This window comes from Salpingoeca rosetta (assembly GCF_000188695.1).
Source record: "Salpingoeca rosetta unplaced genomic scaffold supercont1.14, whole genome shotgun sequence".
Lineage (NCBI taxonomy): Eukaryota > Choanoflagellata > Craspedida > Salpingoecidae > Salpingoeca > Salpingoeca rosetta.
Genome location: NW_004754920.1, coordinates 351,551 through 371,550, shown reverse-complemented (window position 1 = coordinate 371,550; position 20,000 = coordinate 351,551). Strand labels below are relative to the sequence as shown.

The 20,000-nt window shown below is 55.4% G+C and overlaps 4 protein-coding genes across 4 annotated transcripts in view; 1 reads left to right on the top strand and 3 right to left on the bottom strand.

Moving 5' to 3' along the window:
- The window catches only part of PTSG_12412 (uncharacterized protein), a gene marked incomplete at its 3' end in the record, with an annotated part of 8,563 nt that extends 3,958 nt beyond the window's left edge, over window positions 1-4,605 (bottom strand). The window contains exons 1-5 of the mRNA XM_004993028.1: window positions 3,762-4,605; window positions 2,172-3,465; window positions 1,898-1,985; window positions 472-1,737; window positions 1-165 (exon numbers count right to left, since the gene is read on the bottom strand). The exon at window positions 1-165 is cut by the window's left edge and continues 279 nt beyond it. Coding sequence (XP_004993085.1) covers window positions 1-165; window positions 472-1,737; window positions 1,898-1,985; window positions 2,172-3,465; window positions 3,762-4,528 — 3,580 coding nt within the window. The 5' untranslated portion in view covers window positions 4,529-4,605. The remainder of the gene's footprint in view (window positions 166-471; window positions 1,738-1,897; window positions 1,986-2,171; window positions 3,466-3,761) is intronic.
- A 264-nt stretch (window positions 4,606-4,869) lies between these two features.
- On the bottom strand, window positions 4,870-8,045 carry PTSG_06192 (uncharacterized protein). The gene is made up of 7 exons (XM_004993027.1): window positions 7,866-8,045; window positions 7,311-7,576; window positions 6,716-7,018; window positions 6,343-6,425; window positions 6,084-6,191; window positions 5,617-5,708; window positions 4,870-5,205 (listed from the first exon to the last, which is right to left on the bottom strand). The coding sequence occupies exons 1-7, from the start codon at window positions 7,963-7,965 to the stop codon at window positions 4,904-4,906; spliced, it is 1,254 nt and encodes a 417-aa protein (XP_004993084.1). The 5' UTR covers window positions 7,966-8,045; the 3' UTR covers window positions 4,870-4,903.
- On the top strand, window positions 8,009-13,219 carry PTSG_06191 (uncharacterized protein). The gene is made up of 11 exons (XM_004993026.1): window positions 8,009-9,206; window positions 9,555-9,681; window positions 9,964-10,103; window positions 10,243-10,317; window positions 10,754-10,835; window positions 11,068-11,200; window positions 11,367-11,447; window positions 11,614-11,710; window positions 11,999-12,154; window positions 12,466-12,508; window positions 12,685-13,219. Exons 1-11 carry the CDS (start codon window positions 8,149-8,151, stop codon window positions 13,093-13,095), a joined length of 2,403 nt encoding a protein of 800 aa, XP_004993083.1. The 5' UTR covers window positions 8,009-8,148; the 3' UTR covers window positions 13,096-13,219.
- Window positions 13,220-13,570: 351 nt separating this feature from the next.
- PTSG_06190 (uncharacterized protein) overlaps window positions 13,571-20,000 on the bottom strand; it is a gene marked incomplete at its 3' end in the record, with an annotated part of 6,925 nt that continues 495 nt past the window's right edge. Inside the window, exons 1-8 of the mRNA XM_004993025.1 lie at window positions 16,862-20,000; window positions 16,171-16,697; window positions 15,740-15,831; window positions 15,348-15,553; window positions 14,938-14,999; window positions 14,435-14,731; window positions 14,096-14,237; window positions 13,571-13,833 (exon numbers count right to left, since the gene is read on the bottom strand). The exon at window positions 16,862-20,000 is cut by the window's right edge and continues 495 nt beyond it. Of these exons, the coding sequence (XP_004993082.1) occupies window positions 13,571-13,833; window positions 14,096-14,237; window positions 14,435-14,731; window positions 14,938-14,999; window positions 15,348-15,553; window positions 15,740-15,831; window positions 16,171-16,697; window positions 16,862-20,000 (4,728 nt within the window). The remainder of the gene's footprint in view (window positions 13,834-14,095; window positions 14,238-14,434; window positions 14,732-14,937; window positions 15,000-15,347; window positions 15,554-15,739; window positions 15,832-16,170; window positions 16,698-16,861) is intronic.

Sequence of the window (20,000 nt, the reverse complement as noted above, 5' to 3'; positions counted from 1 at the left end):
TTGTCGTTGTTGTTGTTGTTGTTGTTGTTGTTGTTGTTGTTGTTGTTGTTGTTGTCGTCGTTGTTGTTGTTGTTGTTGTTGTTGTTGTTGTTGTTGTTGTTGTTGTCGTTGTTGTGCTGGTGGGGAAGCATTCAGGAACCACATCGTCACAGCAGTCTCGCAAGCCTGTCGTGCGGGCAAATGCCAAGGGGCGGAATGGTGAGCTCGCACATACACTCGTATGACATGAAGCCCCAACGCCCGTGCATCGACACGCGTAGAACACACACACACACACACACACACACACACACACACACACGCAAACACACACACACGCAAACACGCAAACACACACACACCCACACGCAAACACGCACACACACACACACGCAAACACGCAAACACATTCCAAGCACGGATACAGATGCACATGCTTCCCCTTTCTCCCACACAATCCCATTCGCGGGCAAATGCATGTCACAAACGTACGGAAGCAGTGAATGTCACAGAAGCAGGCGGCATTGATGGCTGTGTCTGTCTCACAGCGGCCAGCACACGACTGCAACAGAGACGTGGTCGTCGTTGTTGAAGCTGTTGTTGTCGTCGTCGTTGTGGTCGTCGTCGTCGTGGATGTGGTCGTCGTGGATGTGGTGGCCGTGGTTGTTGTCGATGTGGTTGTCGAGGTTGTCGTGGTTGTAGTAGTGGTTGTAGTTGTGGAGGTGGTGGTCGTGGCAGTGGTCGTGCTTGTGGTTGTTGTTTCCAAGTCTGTAGTTGTTTCCACGTCCTCCGTGGTTGTAATTTCTTCACCGGTGGTCGTCATCGGCTCTTCTGTGGAAGTCTCCTCTATCAGTGTTGTCGCTGCGATTGTAGTTGTCGTCGTTGTTGTTGTGGTGGTAGTCGTTGTGGTGGTAGTCGTTGTGGTTGTGGTGGTCCAAGGGTTGGGGTACACTGCGAGCGCATCGCACCAGTATACGCGCGCGTCTGTGACGGAGGCCATCAGCGTGGGCTGCACACCGCCGTGCGCGCCAACTGTCAGGAGACACATGGCGCCTAACGCCGGGTCGCACGCCTGCACGCGTGTGCCGAGCTGGCGGGTGGTGTTGGTGGCTGGATCGCCGTCAACCTGCAGCGTTGCCGCTTCACCGTCGACACTCAGCAGCAGCGCGTGCAGCCGCCGGTCAGCGAGTGCGGCGGCGGGGAACGATACAATGCGCGCAACGTTGTCGCTCTGCGCCATAAACGTGAACCGAATGGCGGTGGCAAACGCATCGTACGACACGTGCCAGTACGTGTTGCCACGCATGTCTGTCTTGCTCACCAGGCTCTGGTCAACAGCCACGGAGGAGAAGCGCAAGGCAAATACAACGCTGAAGCGATCCGACACCTGCGAGAATTGCGTAATGGTGAGGCCGCGCGTTCCGTTGAACACATACGCCCCTCGACTGGTCGGTCGCACGGCACCGTCGTTGCTCAGCGGATCAAGCATGTTCGTCACTGCAACCGGACACGGCTCACTTGTGGTCGTGGTTGTTGTTGTTGTTGTTGTTGTTGTTGTTGTTGTTGTTGTTGTTGTTGTTGTTGTTGTTGTTGTTGTTGTGGTGCTTGTTGTGCTTGTCGTCGTCGTCGTCGTCGTCGTCGTAGTAGTAGTAGTAGTAGTAGTTGTTGTTGTTGTTGTTGTTGTCGTCGTCGTTGTAGTCGTTGTTGTGCTCGTCAAAGCAGGCTTACACAACGCACCATAGTCAGGACAACAATCACCTGCGCAGATTGCGTGTGTGTGCGCGTGTGTGCGTGTGTGATAGCAGCGGGTGAGCAGAAGACCAACAAGGCCTCAAGTCAAAAGCATTCACAAACACACAAACACACACGCGCACACGCGCACACACGCGCACACAGCAAACTGGGTTGTGTGGCTCACCTAGGTCACCACAAAAGCGATCACAGAAGCACGAATCGCCGGGTTCTGGCAGCGAGAAGCAGCGGCCGGCACACGACTCCTGAGGTGCCTGAAATTCAGCAGCAGCAAGTGCGTGCAAGCACACATTTGCGCAGAGCAAGGTCGTGAGCGAACTTCAACTGATGACGACCAATTCAAATGAGAGATGCCATGAAAACAACAGCAAGAACAACGACAGCATCCAGCGACATGGACCAAGGCAGGCTCATCACCCTCTCAGCATTCTTGATCTCACCATTGTCGTGGAAGTTGTTGTGGTTGATGACGTTGTGGACGACGTTGCAGACGTCGTGGTGGTGCTGGTTGTGGTTGTGGTGGTGCTCGTGGTCGTTGAGCGGTCGTCATGGGTCAGCGCATCGCAGTACAGCAACCTTGCTTGGGCAAGCGAGCCTGTCATGAAAAACACGGCACCGCTTGTGCTTGGTCGGGCGCCGAGGTGGAAGCGGCAATCCGGACCAGCTGTCCCGCAGTCCTCCAGTTGCTCAAGGAGATCAAACAGGTACTGTGTGCGGTCAACAATGACGCGCAGCACGCTGCCGTCCACGCTGACCAGGATGTGATGCTGCACGCCAGGTGTCAGGGGCTCATTCAACGTGATGGCGACGCTGTCGTGAGTTGCCTGGCCCTTTGGGCGATAGTAGAACACAAGTGACTGCGAGAGCTGGTTGTAGAACAGGGAGTAGAAGTGCTTCCCAGAGGCGGTTGCCTTTGAAAACACGTAACCGGCGGTGTCTTGTGCAAATGCCGCATCGAGAATCACCGTGAACCTCTCTGACACTTGCATGATATCGGGCACTGTTTCCACCGTGGTGCCATCCAGAAAGAGCGTCCCAGACACGCCTGCACTCGATAAGAGATTGAGCACATCGTCTCCCTCGCGATAGGGGCAGCCATCTGGCCTCGTCGTCGTCGTCGTCGTCGTCGCTGTTGTTGTGGTCGTAGTTGTGGTTGTGGTTGTGGTTGTGGTCGTTGTTGTGGTTGTGGTTGTGGTTGTGGTTGTGGTTGTGGTCGTAGTTGTGGTGGACGTTGAAGTTGTTTCTGGGGCCTTGGTCGCGGCATGATCGCAGGCCAGGCGCTGGGCAATCAGCGGTGTGCGTGTGTCTGGAAGCAGCTGGTCAAACACATCGGGGGTAAACACGTGTGTTTCCGGCGGCCCGCTAGCTGCTGTGTACACGTCCTGAAGCAGCTGCGGGGATGACGCGGCCCCCACACCCAGAACAAACACGTCCACGCCCAAGGGCCCCGTGGCGTGCAGGCGGTCGGCTGCGTTCTCCAACACGCCGTCCAGTTCGAGCGTTTCCCCGTCTGTCACCAGCACGACGACAGCGCGCCCGCCACGGAAGCCGGAAATGGCCGCGGCGTCATCGCTGAAGATTTCGCGTCGGACCAGGTTGAGGGCGTTGCCTGTTGCTGTGGACTCTCCCGCATACGGAAGCGTGCGCACCGTGTCTTGGACAGCCTGCTGTGAATCGAACGCTTGCAAGGGCACCGCAATTTCGGCGGTGGTCGAGAAAACGACAGCGCCAAACCTGTGGGCGGGTGGATGTGAACGTGAAAAGCCACACTTTGGGTCAGATGAAACAGCGCTACTGGCACGTAGAGACGTAGACAGGCCGAAACGCGCGAAACATGCCGACTCCCCACGGTTCAATGGACGAGTACAGTACAGAACATGGACACACAGACACAGATACAGACACAGACACAGACACAGACACACACCGTTACAAACACCCTTACACGCGCAGACACACACAGACACACAGACACACACACACACAGACACAGAGACACACGCACACACACACGCAGAAGCGGAACGTACTGTGCCTGTGGGTCAATGGTGCGGAGGGTGCTGATGGAGTCTGCTGTAAAGTTTAGCACGCGATTCCAGTTGTCCCTACCAACGCTGCCACTTGCATCCAGCACGTAGACAAAGTCAAAGGGAAACTGTTGGGCGCAGCCATCGGCAAGTGTGGTTTGCGCAAGAGCTGCTTGTGGCAGCTGCGACACGCCAACGCTGCACAGCAAAACGAGCCATGCCGTGACACACAGCAGCGCGCTGGCAAAAGGCTTGCCTGGTCTCCTTGACCCTCGATGTTGTTGTGGTGGCATCGGCTGTGTTTGAGATAGTGGTGCAGTGTGCGAGCTTGGAAGGCCATTGCTTTGCACGCGTGATGCTGTGGCTGCTGTGACAGCTGTGGCGATAGTTGAGCTTGATGGTGGTATTGCCGTCGCGGGCGACAAGGGCGACCTTTGTCTTCGCTTGTGGCAGACGCAGGCTTGCCTGCAAGCACCGAAATTGCGCGAAGAACGCAGGTATTGACAAGACTTGCAGGGCCTTGAGCGTTGTGGCTGCGTGTTAAGCTGTGACACCGCAGGTGGTCGCAGTCGTCGCAATCGTTGCTGCACTTGCAGTCGATGTGTAGGACTGTCTTTGTGGTGCTGGTTCAGATCCGCAACATGTGGAGGTGGCTGGTGTCGCACCATGGCTTGGCAGTTGGATATACTTGACGTCACACCGCTGTTTTGGCTGCTGTTTCGGTGATTGTGGTCGTGGGAGGCTCTGTGTCGGTGATGTGACGGCCTCATGGCATGGTCCTCTCAGCCAGTGTGCCTGCAAGCAAGCACAAGCAAGCACCGACAAGCTGCACAAAGGGGGCAAAGACGCAGCGCACTCGCGCAGCAACAGGAGAAAGGCAAGCAGAGGGTGGCTCGTGGATGGATCAGGTGTCGTGCCGCAGCGGTGCGTGCGAGAGCGGCTGCTTCAGAGGCAGGAGGTGGTGATGTCAAGTCGAGCAGCACAACAACACAACAACAAGCAGGAGAAGAAGGGTGCGGTTGTTGTTGTTGTTGTGGCCGTTGGTTGGTTGTGTGGGTGTTTCGATGTCGCGGCACACTTTCCTTCCTTTGTTTGCCAAAACAATGGGCGTGCTGAAAGTTGTTTATGGCTTCCATAGGTTTTGCTCAGAGGCGAGCGATGAGGCGTTGCGCAAAAGCGCGGGCAGTGGATTGGAGCAGCGTGCGCCAGACTTTCAGCTCTGCCTCGTGTTCACTTGCTGTTGTTGTTGTTGTTGAACCGTAGTCCACGTCGTTGTCATTGTCGTCATCGTCATCGTCGTCAGCCCGTGCATCCTTCTTGTTGTGTGTTGTCGGCTTGTGCTGAGCTGTTTCCTGCCCTGCTTCGTCGAAGCTGCGCCTGGTGCGGGTGTTGATGCCGCTGCTGCAATCCCACATGAGCTGCTTGATCTCGCCCTCACCCATCTCCGCTGCGTCCAGAAAAGTTGGGGGGGGGAGAGGTGGAGACAAGAGTGGAAACAGGGGTGGGCACGGGGTCGCAGGAGGAACATCGGGACAATGTGAGAGAGAGAGTGTGTGTGTGTGTGTTTGTGTGTGCGTGTGTGTGTATGTGTGTGCGTGTGTATGTGTGCATGTGTTTTTGTGTGTTTGTGTGTGCGTGCGTGTATGCGTGTGTGCATGCATGCGTGCGTGTGCGTGTATGTGTGTTTGTGTGTTTGTGTGTGTCGAGGGAGGACACAGACAGGAGAGAAGAGTGAACGGTGAGACTGAAACATATGGAGATGTCTTGAAGTAACTGTTCTGATAAAGCATGACACCACACAACACCACACCGAGAGCTCGTCGTCACGTGTCATCGCATGGCGTTGGAACGAACGTACGGTGTGTGGCCTTCAAGGAGTCAACAACGCCGGAGCAGTGGAAGTCAACGGCTGCAAGCTCCCACTTTGCACGGTTCAGTGGCGGAGTGGCTCTGCACAGCAAAGGGAGGTGCAGGCATGGAGAATGCATACGCGGTGAGGCTGTGCTGGTGGGCAAGGACAATCACAATTACACGAGAATGTGCAAGAGAATAACGGGGCTGCGGCATATGTCACAACCGGCAGACACATTGACACAAATGAACACACAACTACACACACACATAAGCACGTGCATGCGTGTGCGCATGCACGTGAACACAAGCATTCACACATGCATGTACGTGAACACAGGCATTTGCACACGCACGCATTCACATACACATGCTCACATAAACACAAGCATTCACACACACACGTGGCCGCACACACACACACACACACACACACACACACACACACACACACACTCGACACACTCGACACACTTGAGGGAGAGGCTAGGGAGCGGTGTGGAGAGCGCTGGACGACATGTGGTCATGTCTGGATCGACTTTGAAACGGCGCAACCACACCCGCGTCATTTTGTCCATCATGCTGTGAAATGGCACGTGGGAAAACATCGGCAGAGACATGAGATGAAATGCAGACATTGAGACACACGTCAACGTGAGGGACGTGTGAGGGAAAGTGTGCTGTATTCACCCGTCCATGCACGAGTGGTTGTGCTGATTGTGCCAGAACTTACGCGCCGTCGCACGACATGCCACCAAAGCTGCGTCGCAGCTGCATGCTGTACAGCAGCGACTTTTGCTCTTCGTTCTTCAGTTCCTGTTGTGTGTGTGTGTGTGCGTGTGTGTGTGTGTGTGTGTGTGTGTGTGTTATCATGGCCATAACACGGCATGAGTGCAGGACTAGAGCGAATCGAAGAATGGAATGCTCGTCAAGGGCATGCACGTTAGCTACGCACGCAAATGCACATGAACGCAACTGGTTCTCACGCACGTACTCACAAATACACACATACACACATCCACACATCCACACGTACACGCATTCACACACGCATGCACGCATTCACACACACACACACACACATACACGCATACACAAACGCACACCTTTGATATCTTTTGGACGTCAAAGGCTTCGGCAGAGTCTGGAAACATGGCAGAGTCATCACGGTGGGGGCAGTTGGCCAGCATGGCGGCAAACGAGACAAGCCAGTCAAGCATCTCCGCGGACAAGTCTGCGCCTTTGGAAACCGCCGCCATCAACCACACCAACACAGGGAACTGCTGGTGCAGGCACACGTCCTCAATCACGATGATGGGGAGGCGACGCAGCAGATCAAACATGGCCAAAGCCATCAGCTCTCGCATGGTGGATGCCACAAGCTCGGCCCGCTGCCGCCTCACGCATTTCTAGAGTGCCGGAATGATATGCGTGGGTGAAAGTGTCAATGAGAGGATGTGGATGACACCGCAAGACACAACAGAAGCGCGTGTGCAAAGATGTGTACACATACGCACACCTACTGAACGCACAGTCATACGCACACTCACTGACACGGACGCACACACTCATACTCACACATATCACACACACACACACACACAAACACTTACACACACAAACTTACACACTCAAACTCACAAACTCACACACACACACACACGCACACACACACGCACACACTCACACACACACACACACTTGGAGATGGCTTTTGAGGATTGACACGGCGTGGTCTGGGTAAGAGGAGCGAGGTATCTGTGCGGAGTCTTCTTTGGACGGCAGAGGATGCCGCGAGCACAGCTGCAACTGTTTGCCGTGCCACTTGATGGAGCTCTTCAGCACATATGTGTTTGCCGGCAGCTGGCGCACGAACCGAGCACGCTTGCGCGGAAAGTCCAACAAGAAGAACGTCGGCACGCTGTGGTCCGTGCCACCGAAGAAGTCGTGCAGTGTTCCGCTTCCTCCTACACAGCGTGGGTGCGCGTGCGTGTGCGTACGCGTGCGTGCGGGTGAGTTGATAAGTTCTCATGTCACACAGTAAGCGACGTGAGCACGAGAAGGGCAACGTGAGTACGACAATGGTGACGTGCCCCGCGCTGTCGCTATGTTCACACACACACACACACACACACACACACAGAGGCATCCACAGACATCCCCCACACTTACACACACACACACACACACACACACACACACACACACACACACACACACACACACACACACACACACACAGACTGCATACGTGACTTGGACTGCTTGGTCTGAAGCCCTGAAGTCGCACGGCTAGCACTGACCCCACGCTTGTACGGGTTCTCACTCCCAGCCCCCTTCTTCGTCCCCTCATCATCGTTGCTCGTTCACACGGTTTGCAGTGTGCATCAAACAAGAGTGCGCGCAAATTCACAGAGCACAACAGAGCAAATCCGGACAGAAAGCAACAAGAAACAGCAGAAGCAAGACGCTGACGCGCTCTTGCTTGCTTGTCGCGCTGTCCTGGTCGGGGTGAGTTGAGTGGCACGGAGGAGGGAAGATGAGGTGGTGGCCGACTTCGCTGTTGGGGAGAGGGCGCCCGGCCAACACGAGCAGCGGCAGCAGGAGCAGCAGTAGCAGCAATGGCAGCAGCAGCAGCAATGGCGGCGAACGCCAGAGTCAGGAAGAGAACAACGACAGGAGCGACAAGGAGACAGATCAGGCGGCCACCGTTGGATATGGAGGTGTCAACGCCGATGTGCAGGGAGAAGGAGAAACAGGCGCGGCGCACGTGTCGCCGAACTCAAGCGACACCAACCACGATACCCGAAACAGCAACGCCAATGGCAAGGACGGTGATGCTGACAACAGCGAGACGGAGCTGCGACAGCTGCAGAGTGTGGCTGACGCAGCGAGCAACAACAACTCGTCTCTCGTGCCGGCCTCCGTCACAAGTGGCTTCTCTAAGTTGCACCAGCGGCTGGTGGAGCTGAACGTGGGGCGGCTACCAAGGGACATTGTCAAGCACGAACGCGAGTTTGGGCGCTTCAACATCCCACTGGCAAGTTTCGTGCGCACGCGCTCGCAGGCTGCCATGCAACGCTTTGTCCTGCAGGCGAAGCAGTTCTTCACCCCGCGCATCGTGGCTGCGCTCAGCCTCAGCGCAACGGCCGCGTTTGGCCTTGGCCTCATGGAGGCCTTGCACATCACCAAAGGGCAGCCATCAGTTATGGACGTGATGCAGGAGCCGCTGCTGTTCCGCTTCTGCGTCTCCTACAGTCTCGAGCAGATGATGGCATCCTTTGCCATGGTGACCACACCGCCAGAGGCCGTTGCCCACGCGCACATGATCGACCCCAGCATTGTCCTGGCCGATATGACGCAGCCTCACCTCGCTCATCACCTTGTTGCCGCAAAACGCTGCGAGAGCGCACGCATCACACTGACGCAGCTTGTCACGGTCACGCAGCTGTTCCGCTTGGCCAACCTCACCATGCGCGCACGTGATGAGCTCAAGGCAAACATCATGAACGGCGTGTATGCGCCCAAGGATCGCGGGGAGCGCTTTATTCGTCTCTGCGGCGAAATCAGCGACTGCACAGCGCTCTCACTCGAACGGTGTGTATGTGTGCATGTGCGTGCGTGCGTGCGTGCGTGCGTTCGTCTGTGTGAATGTGTCTGTGCATGTCTGTTTGGCGGATGTGTGCATGTGTGGACGTGTGTGTGTGTGTGTAAGTGCATGCGTGCGTTCGTCTGTGTGAACGTGTCTGTTTGTGAATGTGTGTATGTGTGCATGAATTTGTGTGCACGCGTGTGAATGCAAACGACAAGTGCGTGCCGTTCACCTGTCAGTGTACATGCCCACAAATGATACAATCTCGTTCCATTCACCCAAACACTCATCTCACGCTTCATCTTGCACACAAATACACCACATCCCCTCCCCGTAACCTCACAACACCTCAGGTGCTCCATCAACCATATTCTGCCCGTGTATGAGAAGCCCACGGCCATCAAGCGGCTTGTAAAGAAGGTTTCACGCGATGGCAAGCTTGCGTTTTACTGGCGCGTCCCTGCAGGCACTTATGGACAGGTTGGCATGTGTGCATGTGTGCGTGTTTTGCTGTGTTCGTGTGTGTCTATATGTGCACATGTGTGTGTGTGTTTGTGGAGTTGCTGCGGGACAAATGTGCCAAGGCCACTGGCATGCCTGTGCATTCATGTTGTGCCTCAACCCTCTTTCACTTACCCACCTACACACACACACCTACACACACACACCTACACACACACACACACACACACACACACACACACACACACACACACACACACACACACCCGGAACCTCGACCCACCGCAACGGCATGTGCAGCCTGAATCCTGGGAGCAGCTTGTCGGGCGGTCCATCACACCAAACTCTCTTCTTCGCACCAAGTCAGGTCGACGCATTCTGCACATTGAGGCAGACGCGACAAACTCAGAGCACGCCGTTGCGTTCCGCAACTGGAGCAGGTGCGATGCTCATTTATGTGTGTGTGTGTGTGTGTGTGTGTGTGTGTGTGTGGTTAAGTGCATTTCACTGCTGCACTAGCTCACCCGCATGGTGCCCCTCCATTCCACGCTCTGTAACACGTTTCTGTCTTCGCGCCAGTGACTTGAGCGTCATGGATTCGATTATGGCGTTTCGAATGATTGACCAGCAAACCCGCCTGCAACCCGCATTCCAGTAAGACGTTTGCGCTCGCAACCATGTGTACTGACGCACAAACGAACCACTGCACACACGCACACACACACACACACACACGCACAGACACACACAAACACACACACACACACGCACACACACGCACGCACACGCACACCATAAACACACACACACACAAACACACGCGCACACCCACACATACACACACACACACACACACACATAAACACATACACATCCACACACGTACAAGCATGGTGTCCACGTACATGCACACATGCACGCGGTTCACACAAAACCAGCACCCGTGCAGCTGGCGTTTGATTTCAATGTAACCCTCACCGCACTCAACCTTCGGTGCATCAGCACCATCTCGCCATCGCTAACTGAACCGCCCCATGTACCCCTGTCTGTTTGCACGCATGTGCGCGCACACACACATGCACGCCACTAGGGACCGCCAATTCACTACAATGCGCGTCTATCTTGGGTATCCCCACCAGCGTGTGTGGTCCGGTGGCGGCGTTAAATCCACTGTAGGTTGCGTGTGCATGCTTGTTGTTTTGTTGTTCATCGTGTCACACGTGAAGGGGCAGAGGGGCAACATAGTTTCGGTGTTGACTGCGGCCGTTTGTGGTACCGTTGGGCACTCATAGGCCTGGCCATACCCTCCTTCACCAAATCACACACACACACACACACACACACCCACACACACAAACACACAAACACACACAAACACATAATCACACGCAACCACATGTACAGGTGCGGGACTTTCTGCTTGAGTACGACCAGGCCGATGTTGTTGTGGACGCACACGCAGTGATTCTGCAACACCTCCTGCGCTGGATCAAACACCAGGCAGAAGAGCACTGGAACGTCGTCAGCTTCCACACTGGTGAACACATCAGAGTTATGCTTGCATGTGTGTGAATGTGTGCTTGTGAAGATGCAAATGTGCGCGTGCGCGCAAGACGTTGTTCTTCTGCGGGGACGATGGTTGCACTGTTGTTTTGCTCACCCCACACTTCATCCTCAAACAACGTGTGCGAATGCACGAGCAGATGCACCAGAGCACTTTGAGTCGTTGCAAAAACTGCTGAAGGCACTCGACATCACCGTTGTCGACTCCGGCACCGTGTCAGGTGCGCACCCACGTGCATGCGCGCAAGTGCCATTTTACGCTTGCTGTGTTGATGTCAATCGTGCTTGCGCGTGCGTGTGTCTGTAGTTGTTTGCGTCAGTCAACGGAAGCATTGGACATGTCATCAACAAAGACCTCACACTGTTGCTACTTCCGCGCTGAAATAGGCATTGTCCGAGAGCACGTGCTCCACATTGTGTGCCATCACAGCACCATGGAGACGGTTCACGTCGTCGAAACACTCGTACGCAAGGACATTATCAAGTACGACCGTGGCTATGCCTTCGTGTGCACGTCGTGTTCACACACACACACACATCACACATGCAGCAGAGTGGAGCAGACAAACGCAGGCACACACACACACACACATACATACACACACACACACACACACACGCACGCACACTTGCTGACACACGAATGCCCCAAGCAGCCAATCACGTGACAATCAAACACCTCACCACCCCCATAAATGCAACGTACCATTAACACACGCACAATCATGCGCATATACACACACGCGCATGTTCGCGTGCTGCCGTATGACAGGCCTGAAAACTGCCTCGCACTTCTTGACCGGCACGATGGACTGGCTGCCATCAGGACACTCAACAACCAGGGCTACCCGGTGTCTGCCCTGTGCGCTGCGGAGATCTTTGACGACATTTTGAGGGCCGTTCGAACATGGACGCGACAAGACTACACGTGCGTTGATTGATGCCCTGCTGATGGTGGCGTCACTGGTTGCGTCACTGGTGGCGGTGCTTGCGTGCGTGTGTGCGTGTGTGCATGTATGTGTGTGCGTGTGTGCGTGTGTGTGTGTATGCGTTGTATGTGCATGCATAGGTGTGCATGTTGACCTGTTGCTAAGTTGTTGTGTGTTTCATGACACGTATGTGGGCGTGTGCGCATACGCGGAAAGCGTGCAATCACGGTCAAAGCGTCTCCACTCACGTTTCATTTCCAATTCCGCCCTTGCTCCTGCATCCTTTGTGCGCACGTGTGATGTGTTCCAGACCGCTGGAAATTCAATCCGAACTGGACACTCAATTCAAAGACGTGTGTGTGTGTGTGCGTGTGTGCGTGTGTGTGTGTGTGTGTAATGCACGTGTCATCCTGTGGTTTGCTGTCATTGTGCACATTCTCAAACACACAAACACACAACCACACACGCACACACATAACCATACACACATACATGCACACATACATGCACACACACACACACTTCGCAGGTGACGACGCTGGTGTCGTCGACCGTGCACGCTGGGGAGTCGATGACCGTACCGCAGGGCCACAGCGGGGACGAGGGCATGGGTGGGAACGATGATGACGATGAGGTCGATGGTGGCAGCGTTGATGACGATGACGTGTATGGAGAAGTGAAGGACGAACAACCCGACACAACCCCACCAGACGAGAAGAAAAATGCAAGGGAGCGAGAAGAGTTGCTGGACGAGGAGAAAGACGAGGAGAACGAGCGCGACAACAGCGCTGATGATGAAATCTCGGATGATGTGGAGGAAGGAGAGGCAACCGACGTGTTGGATGAGCAGGGACAGGCAACGCACGAGGAAGGGATGATCGTTGACAAGCAGGCAAAGAAGAAGAAGACACCACAGATCACTCCAAACCCGTTCCAGTGATGTAGCCTTTTGTTTGTTTCAGTGGCGCTTTGTGTTTCGTTACTTTTCACCATGTACAACGTATGCATTTGTTGAAGTTACCGTGATGTGAATGTGCATGTGACATGACGCGTTTTCGTCCAATTCGGCAGTTCTGTTGCATTGGGCATCGCGTCTATTCAATTCGTCAGACGCAGGCAGCGATCTGCGCTGTTATGAACACAAGCAAGCTGCAAGGGTTATGAAGCACTTGCTTTGCAGCTGGACGCAGCCGCTACACAGCAATAAATACACATACGAACAAGCAAGGCACAACACATCACTTGCCAGCAAGTGAGCAAGGTGCCCACCGTCGCATCCAGTCAATCTGTTATGTCAAGTGTCACAACCAACCATCCAACTGGGCACGACAATTCAAGCACGAACAAACAAAACGTAAAACACATGGAAACAAAAAAAGCATTTCGAAGCAATACACCCATTGCATTTGTCACCTTCAAGTCACGACAACGCGACACATGATGGAGTCTCGGTTGACGTGGGGCTGAAGCGTTAGGTGGAGGTCGCATTTGCACAAGCGCACAGTACTGACAACGTTTGGGTCCACGCTTCGCAGGACTGGGAGGAGCGAGTCCTGCGGGTCAGGATAGCAGTGGGGCATGCTCAGCGTGATGCCTGCATGCACGGCAGCGGCATTCACGGCAGATATCAACTGCGGTGTTGCTGCCGTTCCGTTCAGCTCCACGTACTCGAGGGACGCTAGCGGTGTTTGAAGTTGGCGGCGGGGGGAGAGAGGAATTGTATTGTCATGAGTTGATGCAAAATGGAGACAGCATGCAACGGCGCATCAAGGGCCAGAAGGTCAAGCCACCATGCACACACACACACACACACTTACATACACACACACACACTTACATACACACACATACACACATGCACAGACACACATACACATACACACAAATACATACATACACTCACATACACACATGCACAGGCACGCACGTGTCGTGCTCACGTTGACTGATGATGGCGTGTGTCATTGCTGCTTCAGAGCAGCCAGCGCAGCGAGCAAGGTCCAGCAGTGTGAGCTGGAACGGTGCAGATGGCAACCACGCCAACCCGTCATCCGTCACAATCGTGCTGGACAGGCGCAATTCCTGGTGGCGGGTTGATAGAGCGAGACACAAGTGAGTGGTGGTGTGAACAGCAGAGAAACGGAGAAAGCCGAGAAACAAAACCGCAAGTGGGCAGGTATACACACACACACACACACGCACACACACACACACACACACACACAGAGGAAACACGCGCACACATGCACACAAAAACTGATTGACAATCCAGCCTACACCTTGAGACGTGGGAAGGAGGTTGAGATGGTTTTCATCCAGCGATCGCCCGCATGTCGGCAACCAGAAATGTCCAGTTTCTCCAAGTCACGCATGCGTTTTGAAACGCATTTGATGCCGCGTTTTGTGAGGACTAACGATCCGGTGACGGTGAGCGCACATGCGTGACGGAAGCGCGATGCAGCCACGCGCATACACGCGTCATCCACGTTGCAAAAGTCGAAGCAGAGGGTGTGGAGACGCCGGGAGCACGACCGGAGCAATGAGGTGATTGGCGCCGTGTTGTCCATGCTCGCATGCTGAGCATTCAAGCAACACGCACGCATGCACATAAGAGGGCGTGGGTGAATGAGGATGCGTGCGTGTGCGTGTGCATTGGAGGAGAATGGGAAATAGTTCCATGGAGGAGCACAACTACGCGAAGGACGACAAAAGTACGGAAAAAACACCCGCGCGAGTGAGAGATGAAGCCAGCGAGTCACCTCAACAATGTGCCATCACACACCTGGAGGACGAGAGTGTGCAGCATGGGAAACGACCACGAAGTGAACCACGCCAGCACCGGAGCTACAATGCACAACGCATGCCAATGCACACACACAGAATGAGAGGTGAGCAGCAGAAAGGTAGCGCGCACCCTTGGCAGGCGAGGGGGCAGTCAACACACAGTGGTATGCAGCGCTGCAGTCACGCGGCACAAGTGCACCGCCTGGCAACACATGCCCCTGAACTTGGATGTGTGCACATAGCAACACTCTAACACAAACACTCTAACACAAACGCGTGCACGCCCACTAACAGGCAGACAGACACACAGATATACACACACACGCACACACACATGACGCACACACACACATGCACACACGCAAGCAAGCACATGCACACGCATACGTACACACATTCACGAAGTACCTGAAACAGCGGCGCCAGTGCGCAGCTCCAAGCGGAGAACGGATCCGGCCACCAGTGCTGGATTGCGTAATGATGACGACGGCTGATGCGAGCGTGGCTCTGGTGTCTGTGCTGCTACCTCTCCCTCTGTGGCGGTCGCTGCGGCCGTCGTGCTTGGTCCAGCTACGGCTGGTGTGGTCGCACCAACAGCGGGCGTTGCATGCACTCTGGTAATCGCAGCAACACAGCATGTGAGGCACACATGCAAACAACCGAAGCGCGGGCTCATGATGACCGGTGACAGCCAGTATCTGCGGCAGCGACACACACACACACACACACACACACGCACGCACACACACACCCGCACGCACGCACGCACGCACGCACGCACGCACGTGTCCACCACTTACATGCTGAATGCGAGTGAGAAGCACTGGAGGCGTGGTGATGACAGCAGTGGTGTAATGACATCCAAATCTGCAAGCTCACACCACGACAGCGTCTGCGTGACAAGTGAGCGTGTCCATACATATGTACGTGCGTGATTTGTGAGAAAATGGGTGCAAGGAGTGGTAGGATTGGCCCACTCAAAGCACTGACCATCTAAGCACAGCACGGTGCGTACATGCGCTCATGGTCTCATGGACAAACACACCACAACAAACACGGTTCACAACAAGTGCAAAATCCCCTCTCCTTCACCACACAGACACACCCGCACACACACACCCGCACACACACACACACACACACACACACACACACACACACACACACACACACACACACACACACACACACACACACACACACGCACACACACGCACACACACGCACGCACCACATCGCGTGGCCTGCGTGCAAGGAGTTGTCGACATGTGTTGGCGGAAATGGTTGCGCGACGCAGCGAAAGCGACGAGAAGAGCATGGGGTCGTAGAGAAGCGAGGCAAACCGCCGGCACGACAGCCCAAACTGAAGCAGGGCAGGACCCGACAGAAACGACATGATGTGCAGCAACAGCTCCTCAGGAAAGTGCTGCAGTAGAGGCGGCGGTGTTGCGCCCATCGCTTGCGGCCGACACTTGGGCCTGCCGCACTGCTGCTGCTGCTGTTGTTGTTGTTGTTGTTGTTGCTGCTGCTGCTGAATTATCCAGTCACCATCATCATCATCATTGAGGTGGTCGGGGCAAAACTTCTCGTAATCGCCATGGTTGTAGTTGTTGTCATCATCATTGTCATTATCGTCATCGTCATTATCGTCATCATCATTGTCGCTGGCGTTGCCATCAATGCGTTTGAAGTGGTGAACATGGTGGTTCCGGGAATCCACGCCGACGTCGTCCCTTGATGCAACATCCACGCGATTGCCTACAAACGTGCAGAGCCTTCGCACGTTGGTGAGAAGAACCAACAGACGGCACGCATGATGCAACACGTGTTCGCCCACGCAGGTACGTGTGCTCCTTGCAGTGTGCATGCATGCAAGCAAGCAAGCGAACATGCACCTACACTGATGTGTGTTCACTTCTCACCTTGCTGCCTGCTCTGTGATGATTGCTTCCGCTGCCGGTCTGTCGGTCCATCCTTCCCCTTCAGCGCACGTTGGTCTTTCGTGTTGTGTGCACCACCTGTTCCAGCAGCAACAACGTCAAGCCCAATATCCACGGTGTTGGGCCGCCCCCTCTGTGTTTGCTGTTGCCTTTGTTGCTGCTGCTGTCGTGACGCACGTCGTGACACATTTGCACCACGTGCTGTGGACTTTTGTGCCGCAAGTGCCGCTTCCCTCTGCCGCGCGCGCTGTGCAGCCGTGGTCACGCTCGCACTGCCACTCCTCCACCGCGATGACGCGACGGACGAAGCATCCATCTGCTCACCATCACCATCACCATCACCATCACCATCACCATCACCAGCATCGCCAGCATCAGGCTCATTTAGTGGGCTGCCGCTGCCTCTTCCTTTGACAGCTGCAAGCGCCTGTGACATGGCAGCTGTTGATGCACCCTTGGCTTTCGTCGACATACGAAGCTCACGCAAAGCGCGGGTGTGCTGTGACGTTGCTGCTGCTGTCGTGGCCAGTGTTGCCTGCGCATCTGCTAGCACACGCTGAAGACTCATGTCTGCTCTGCTCAGTGCACCACCGCTCACCCGCCGCTGCTGGGCTTTGAATGTCCTGACAGGGTTTGGGCGCGTGGGAACAGCAGAGGCTGTTGTTGCCGTGACCGGGCGTGCCTTTGAAGCCGTGGGCCGGCGGCAGTGGTGGTGGTGGTGGCGAGATTCAGCAACAGTCTGCTCATTGCCACTATCGCTCGCATCACTCCTCTGCTCACAACCATGTCCACCATGGCTGCCGTCGTCATCATCAAGATCGTCATCACTCCTGTCATGCGTGTCGCCACGATCAGCATCGGTGTCCAAGCTACGCCTCTCGTCGTGGCGCTCTGCCTGCTCGTCCTGACTGCGTTTGAAGCGCACGCGTGCAGGCGACAGCCCAAACCGCGCTTGTGCCGGGGATGCGAGCCACGAGTCATCATCGAATGTTGGGTCACCATCGCCACCAAACAGCAGCTCGCCAGTGGACGCAAGTGGGTCGTGCTCGTGCAAACCGTCACCATCATGATTATCATCATCTTCATCTGCGTGATCTGAATCTTCATCGCCATCCTCGTCCTCGTCCTCGTCGTCCTGTTCCTCGTCAGACCTGCTGCCGTGGCCCACTCCCCGCACACGATTGGCGCTATCATCATCTTCGTCAGCGTCCTCATCAGACCACACGCCAGACAACAGGTCATTCACATTGACGGATGCGCGCCAATGTTGTTGTTGTTGTTGTTGTTGTTGATGCTGTTCTTGTTGTTGTTCCTTGGAGGACGAGAGCTCAACGGAAGCACACGGCGACAGCAGCGACGATGGCACGTGTGGCTGTGGCGGTGCCGCTGGCGATGGCGTTGTGTGCGGAAACGAACGCGGCCAGCTGTCGCCGTCTTCGTCTTCGTCTCCCCCGCGTTTCTCGTCTCTGTGGGGACTGCTGCTCTTACCGTCACGCTTCGACGGAAACGTAGACATGGGTGCTGACGCATTGGCACGTACTGTCTCCGCCGCAGTAGCATTCACTTCATCATCATGGTCAGCGTCAGGTTGTTGTTTGTGCTGTTGCCTGCCTTCTTCAGTCGCGCCGCCTTGTGCGGTTTGAGCCGATGTGTCTTGTTGAACTGCACCGTCCCCCTCGTGCTTGGTCTGCGTGTCACCTTCCATCTCGCTGTTGTGATCATGGTCTTCGTTTTCCACCTCCCCTTTGGCTGATTCATGCACGTGTTCTCGTTGCATTCCATCGCCAGCACTTCCCTCACGCGGTGTCTCCGCTTGATCTGTGCTCTCTTCCTTATCACTGCCGCCAGCGTACATACCACCACCTTCCCTTACGCCTTCCTCAGAGCCTGATGGGCCAGCAGCAGTCTGCTGCAAGCGCGTGTCCGTCGTCTCACGCTGCTGCGGTGGAGGTGCAAGGCGCTGATGTTGTCGTGTCAGCAACGAAGACGACGACAAAGACGATGATGACAGCGGCGGGGTTGGTGCTGTTTCGAAGTGTCGCGTGCCACGTGATGTTGGTGCTGGTGCTGTTGGAGGGTGAGATGGAAGAGAAGTCGTGTCAGGTGCAACGTTGCCGCTTGCACGTGCGCGGAAATACCGCAACCGCTTTGTGCGGATGGATTGCGCTGCTGGTGACTCTTTGCGGTGAGCAGCCGTCGGTGGCGTCGGCTTCTTCGCCATTGCTGGTGGTGGCACCGGTGGTGGACGAGGTGTCGACAACGAATCATGCTGCTGCTGCTGCTGTGGCTGTTGTTGTGGCTGCTGTTGTTGTGGCTGCTGTTGCTGTTGCTGCTGCTGCTGCTTCTGTTGTTGCAGTTCTGGGGGCCGCTGCCGTTCCTGGTGTTCTTCTTGTTCTTGCTTCTCGCCTCGCTGCTCTCGCTGCCGCTCGAGTTGCTGTTGCTGTTGCTTGTGTTCCAGTTTCGTCGTGACAATAGCAGGGCTTGGAGGGTTTTCTGGGGTTGTTTCTGGTGTGGGTGCATCTGCATCTGCATCTGCGTCGCCCCCATGGTTCGTCTCCTTGCTGCTCGCGGGCGTAACTTCCTCATCCTTCCTTTGCAGCTCGCTTTGCAGTAGCTGAGCTTTGCTCTGTTTCACAGCTTTGCTCGTAAGCTGTTCACTCTTCCCAACGGAAGCTGCCGGCTTCTCGTGCTCTTCGCTCATGTCATGATCATGCGTGACTGTGAGTGGCCTTGTGTTGTGGGGTGCCGGTTTCGGTGACACAGGTTGGCTGGATTGGCGAGAGAAATGGTTGTCGCTGCGCTCTCCGCTCGCAAGATGGTGGTCGCTGCGCTTTTCGCTTGTCCTTGCGACCGGTGCCGCTGCCTGTTCCCGAGTGGCTGAGGGGAGGAGGCATGTGCTTCCCCTTTGTCTGCCCTGTTCAAACAACTGTCGTTCCTTGTCCAGGCGCTGGCGTGCTTCCTCCAGCTCCCGCCGCTCCCGAGCCAGCATCTCGTCGAGGTTTGATGAGGATGGTGTGGACTTGAGTGCTGTTTGCGACTGCTTCGCAGTCCCCTTCCTTGTGTGTGGCTGCTGTATTCGCCTTGAAGGGTGTCGTGGCTTCTTGTACAACAACGCACTGAC

Bases quoted from the DNA above. Each gene is read 5' to 3' on its own strand.
- PTSG_06192 (XM_004993027.1), bottom strand. From the start codon at position 7,965: ATGATGAGGGGACGAAGAAGGGGGCTGGGAGTGAGAACCCGTACAAGC. The intron at 7,019-7,310 runs GTGTGTGTGTGT...CCGGCACTCTAG, and splicing joins TCCTCAAAAGCCATCTCCAA to AAATGCGTGAGGCGGCAGCG. The intron at 6,192-6,342 runs GTAAGTTCTGGC...GCCATTTCACAG, and splicing joins GGCATGTCGTGCGACGGCGC to CATGATGGACAAAATGACGC.
- PTSG_06191 (XM_004993026.1), top strand. From the start codon at position 8,149: ATGAGGTGGTGGCCGACTTCGCTGTTGGGGAGAGGGCGCCCGGCCAAC. The intron at 9,207-9,554 runs GTGTGTATGTGT...ACAACACCTCAG, and splicing joins ACAGCGCTCTCACTCGAACG to GTGCTCCATCAACCATATTC. The intron at 10,836-11,067 runs GTAGGTTGCGTG...CCACATGTACAG, and splicing joins GTGGCGGCGTTAAATCCACT to GTGCGGGACTTTCTGCTTGA.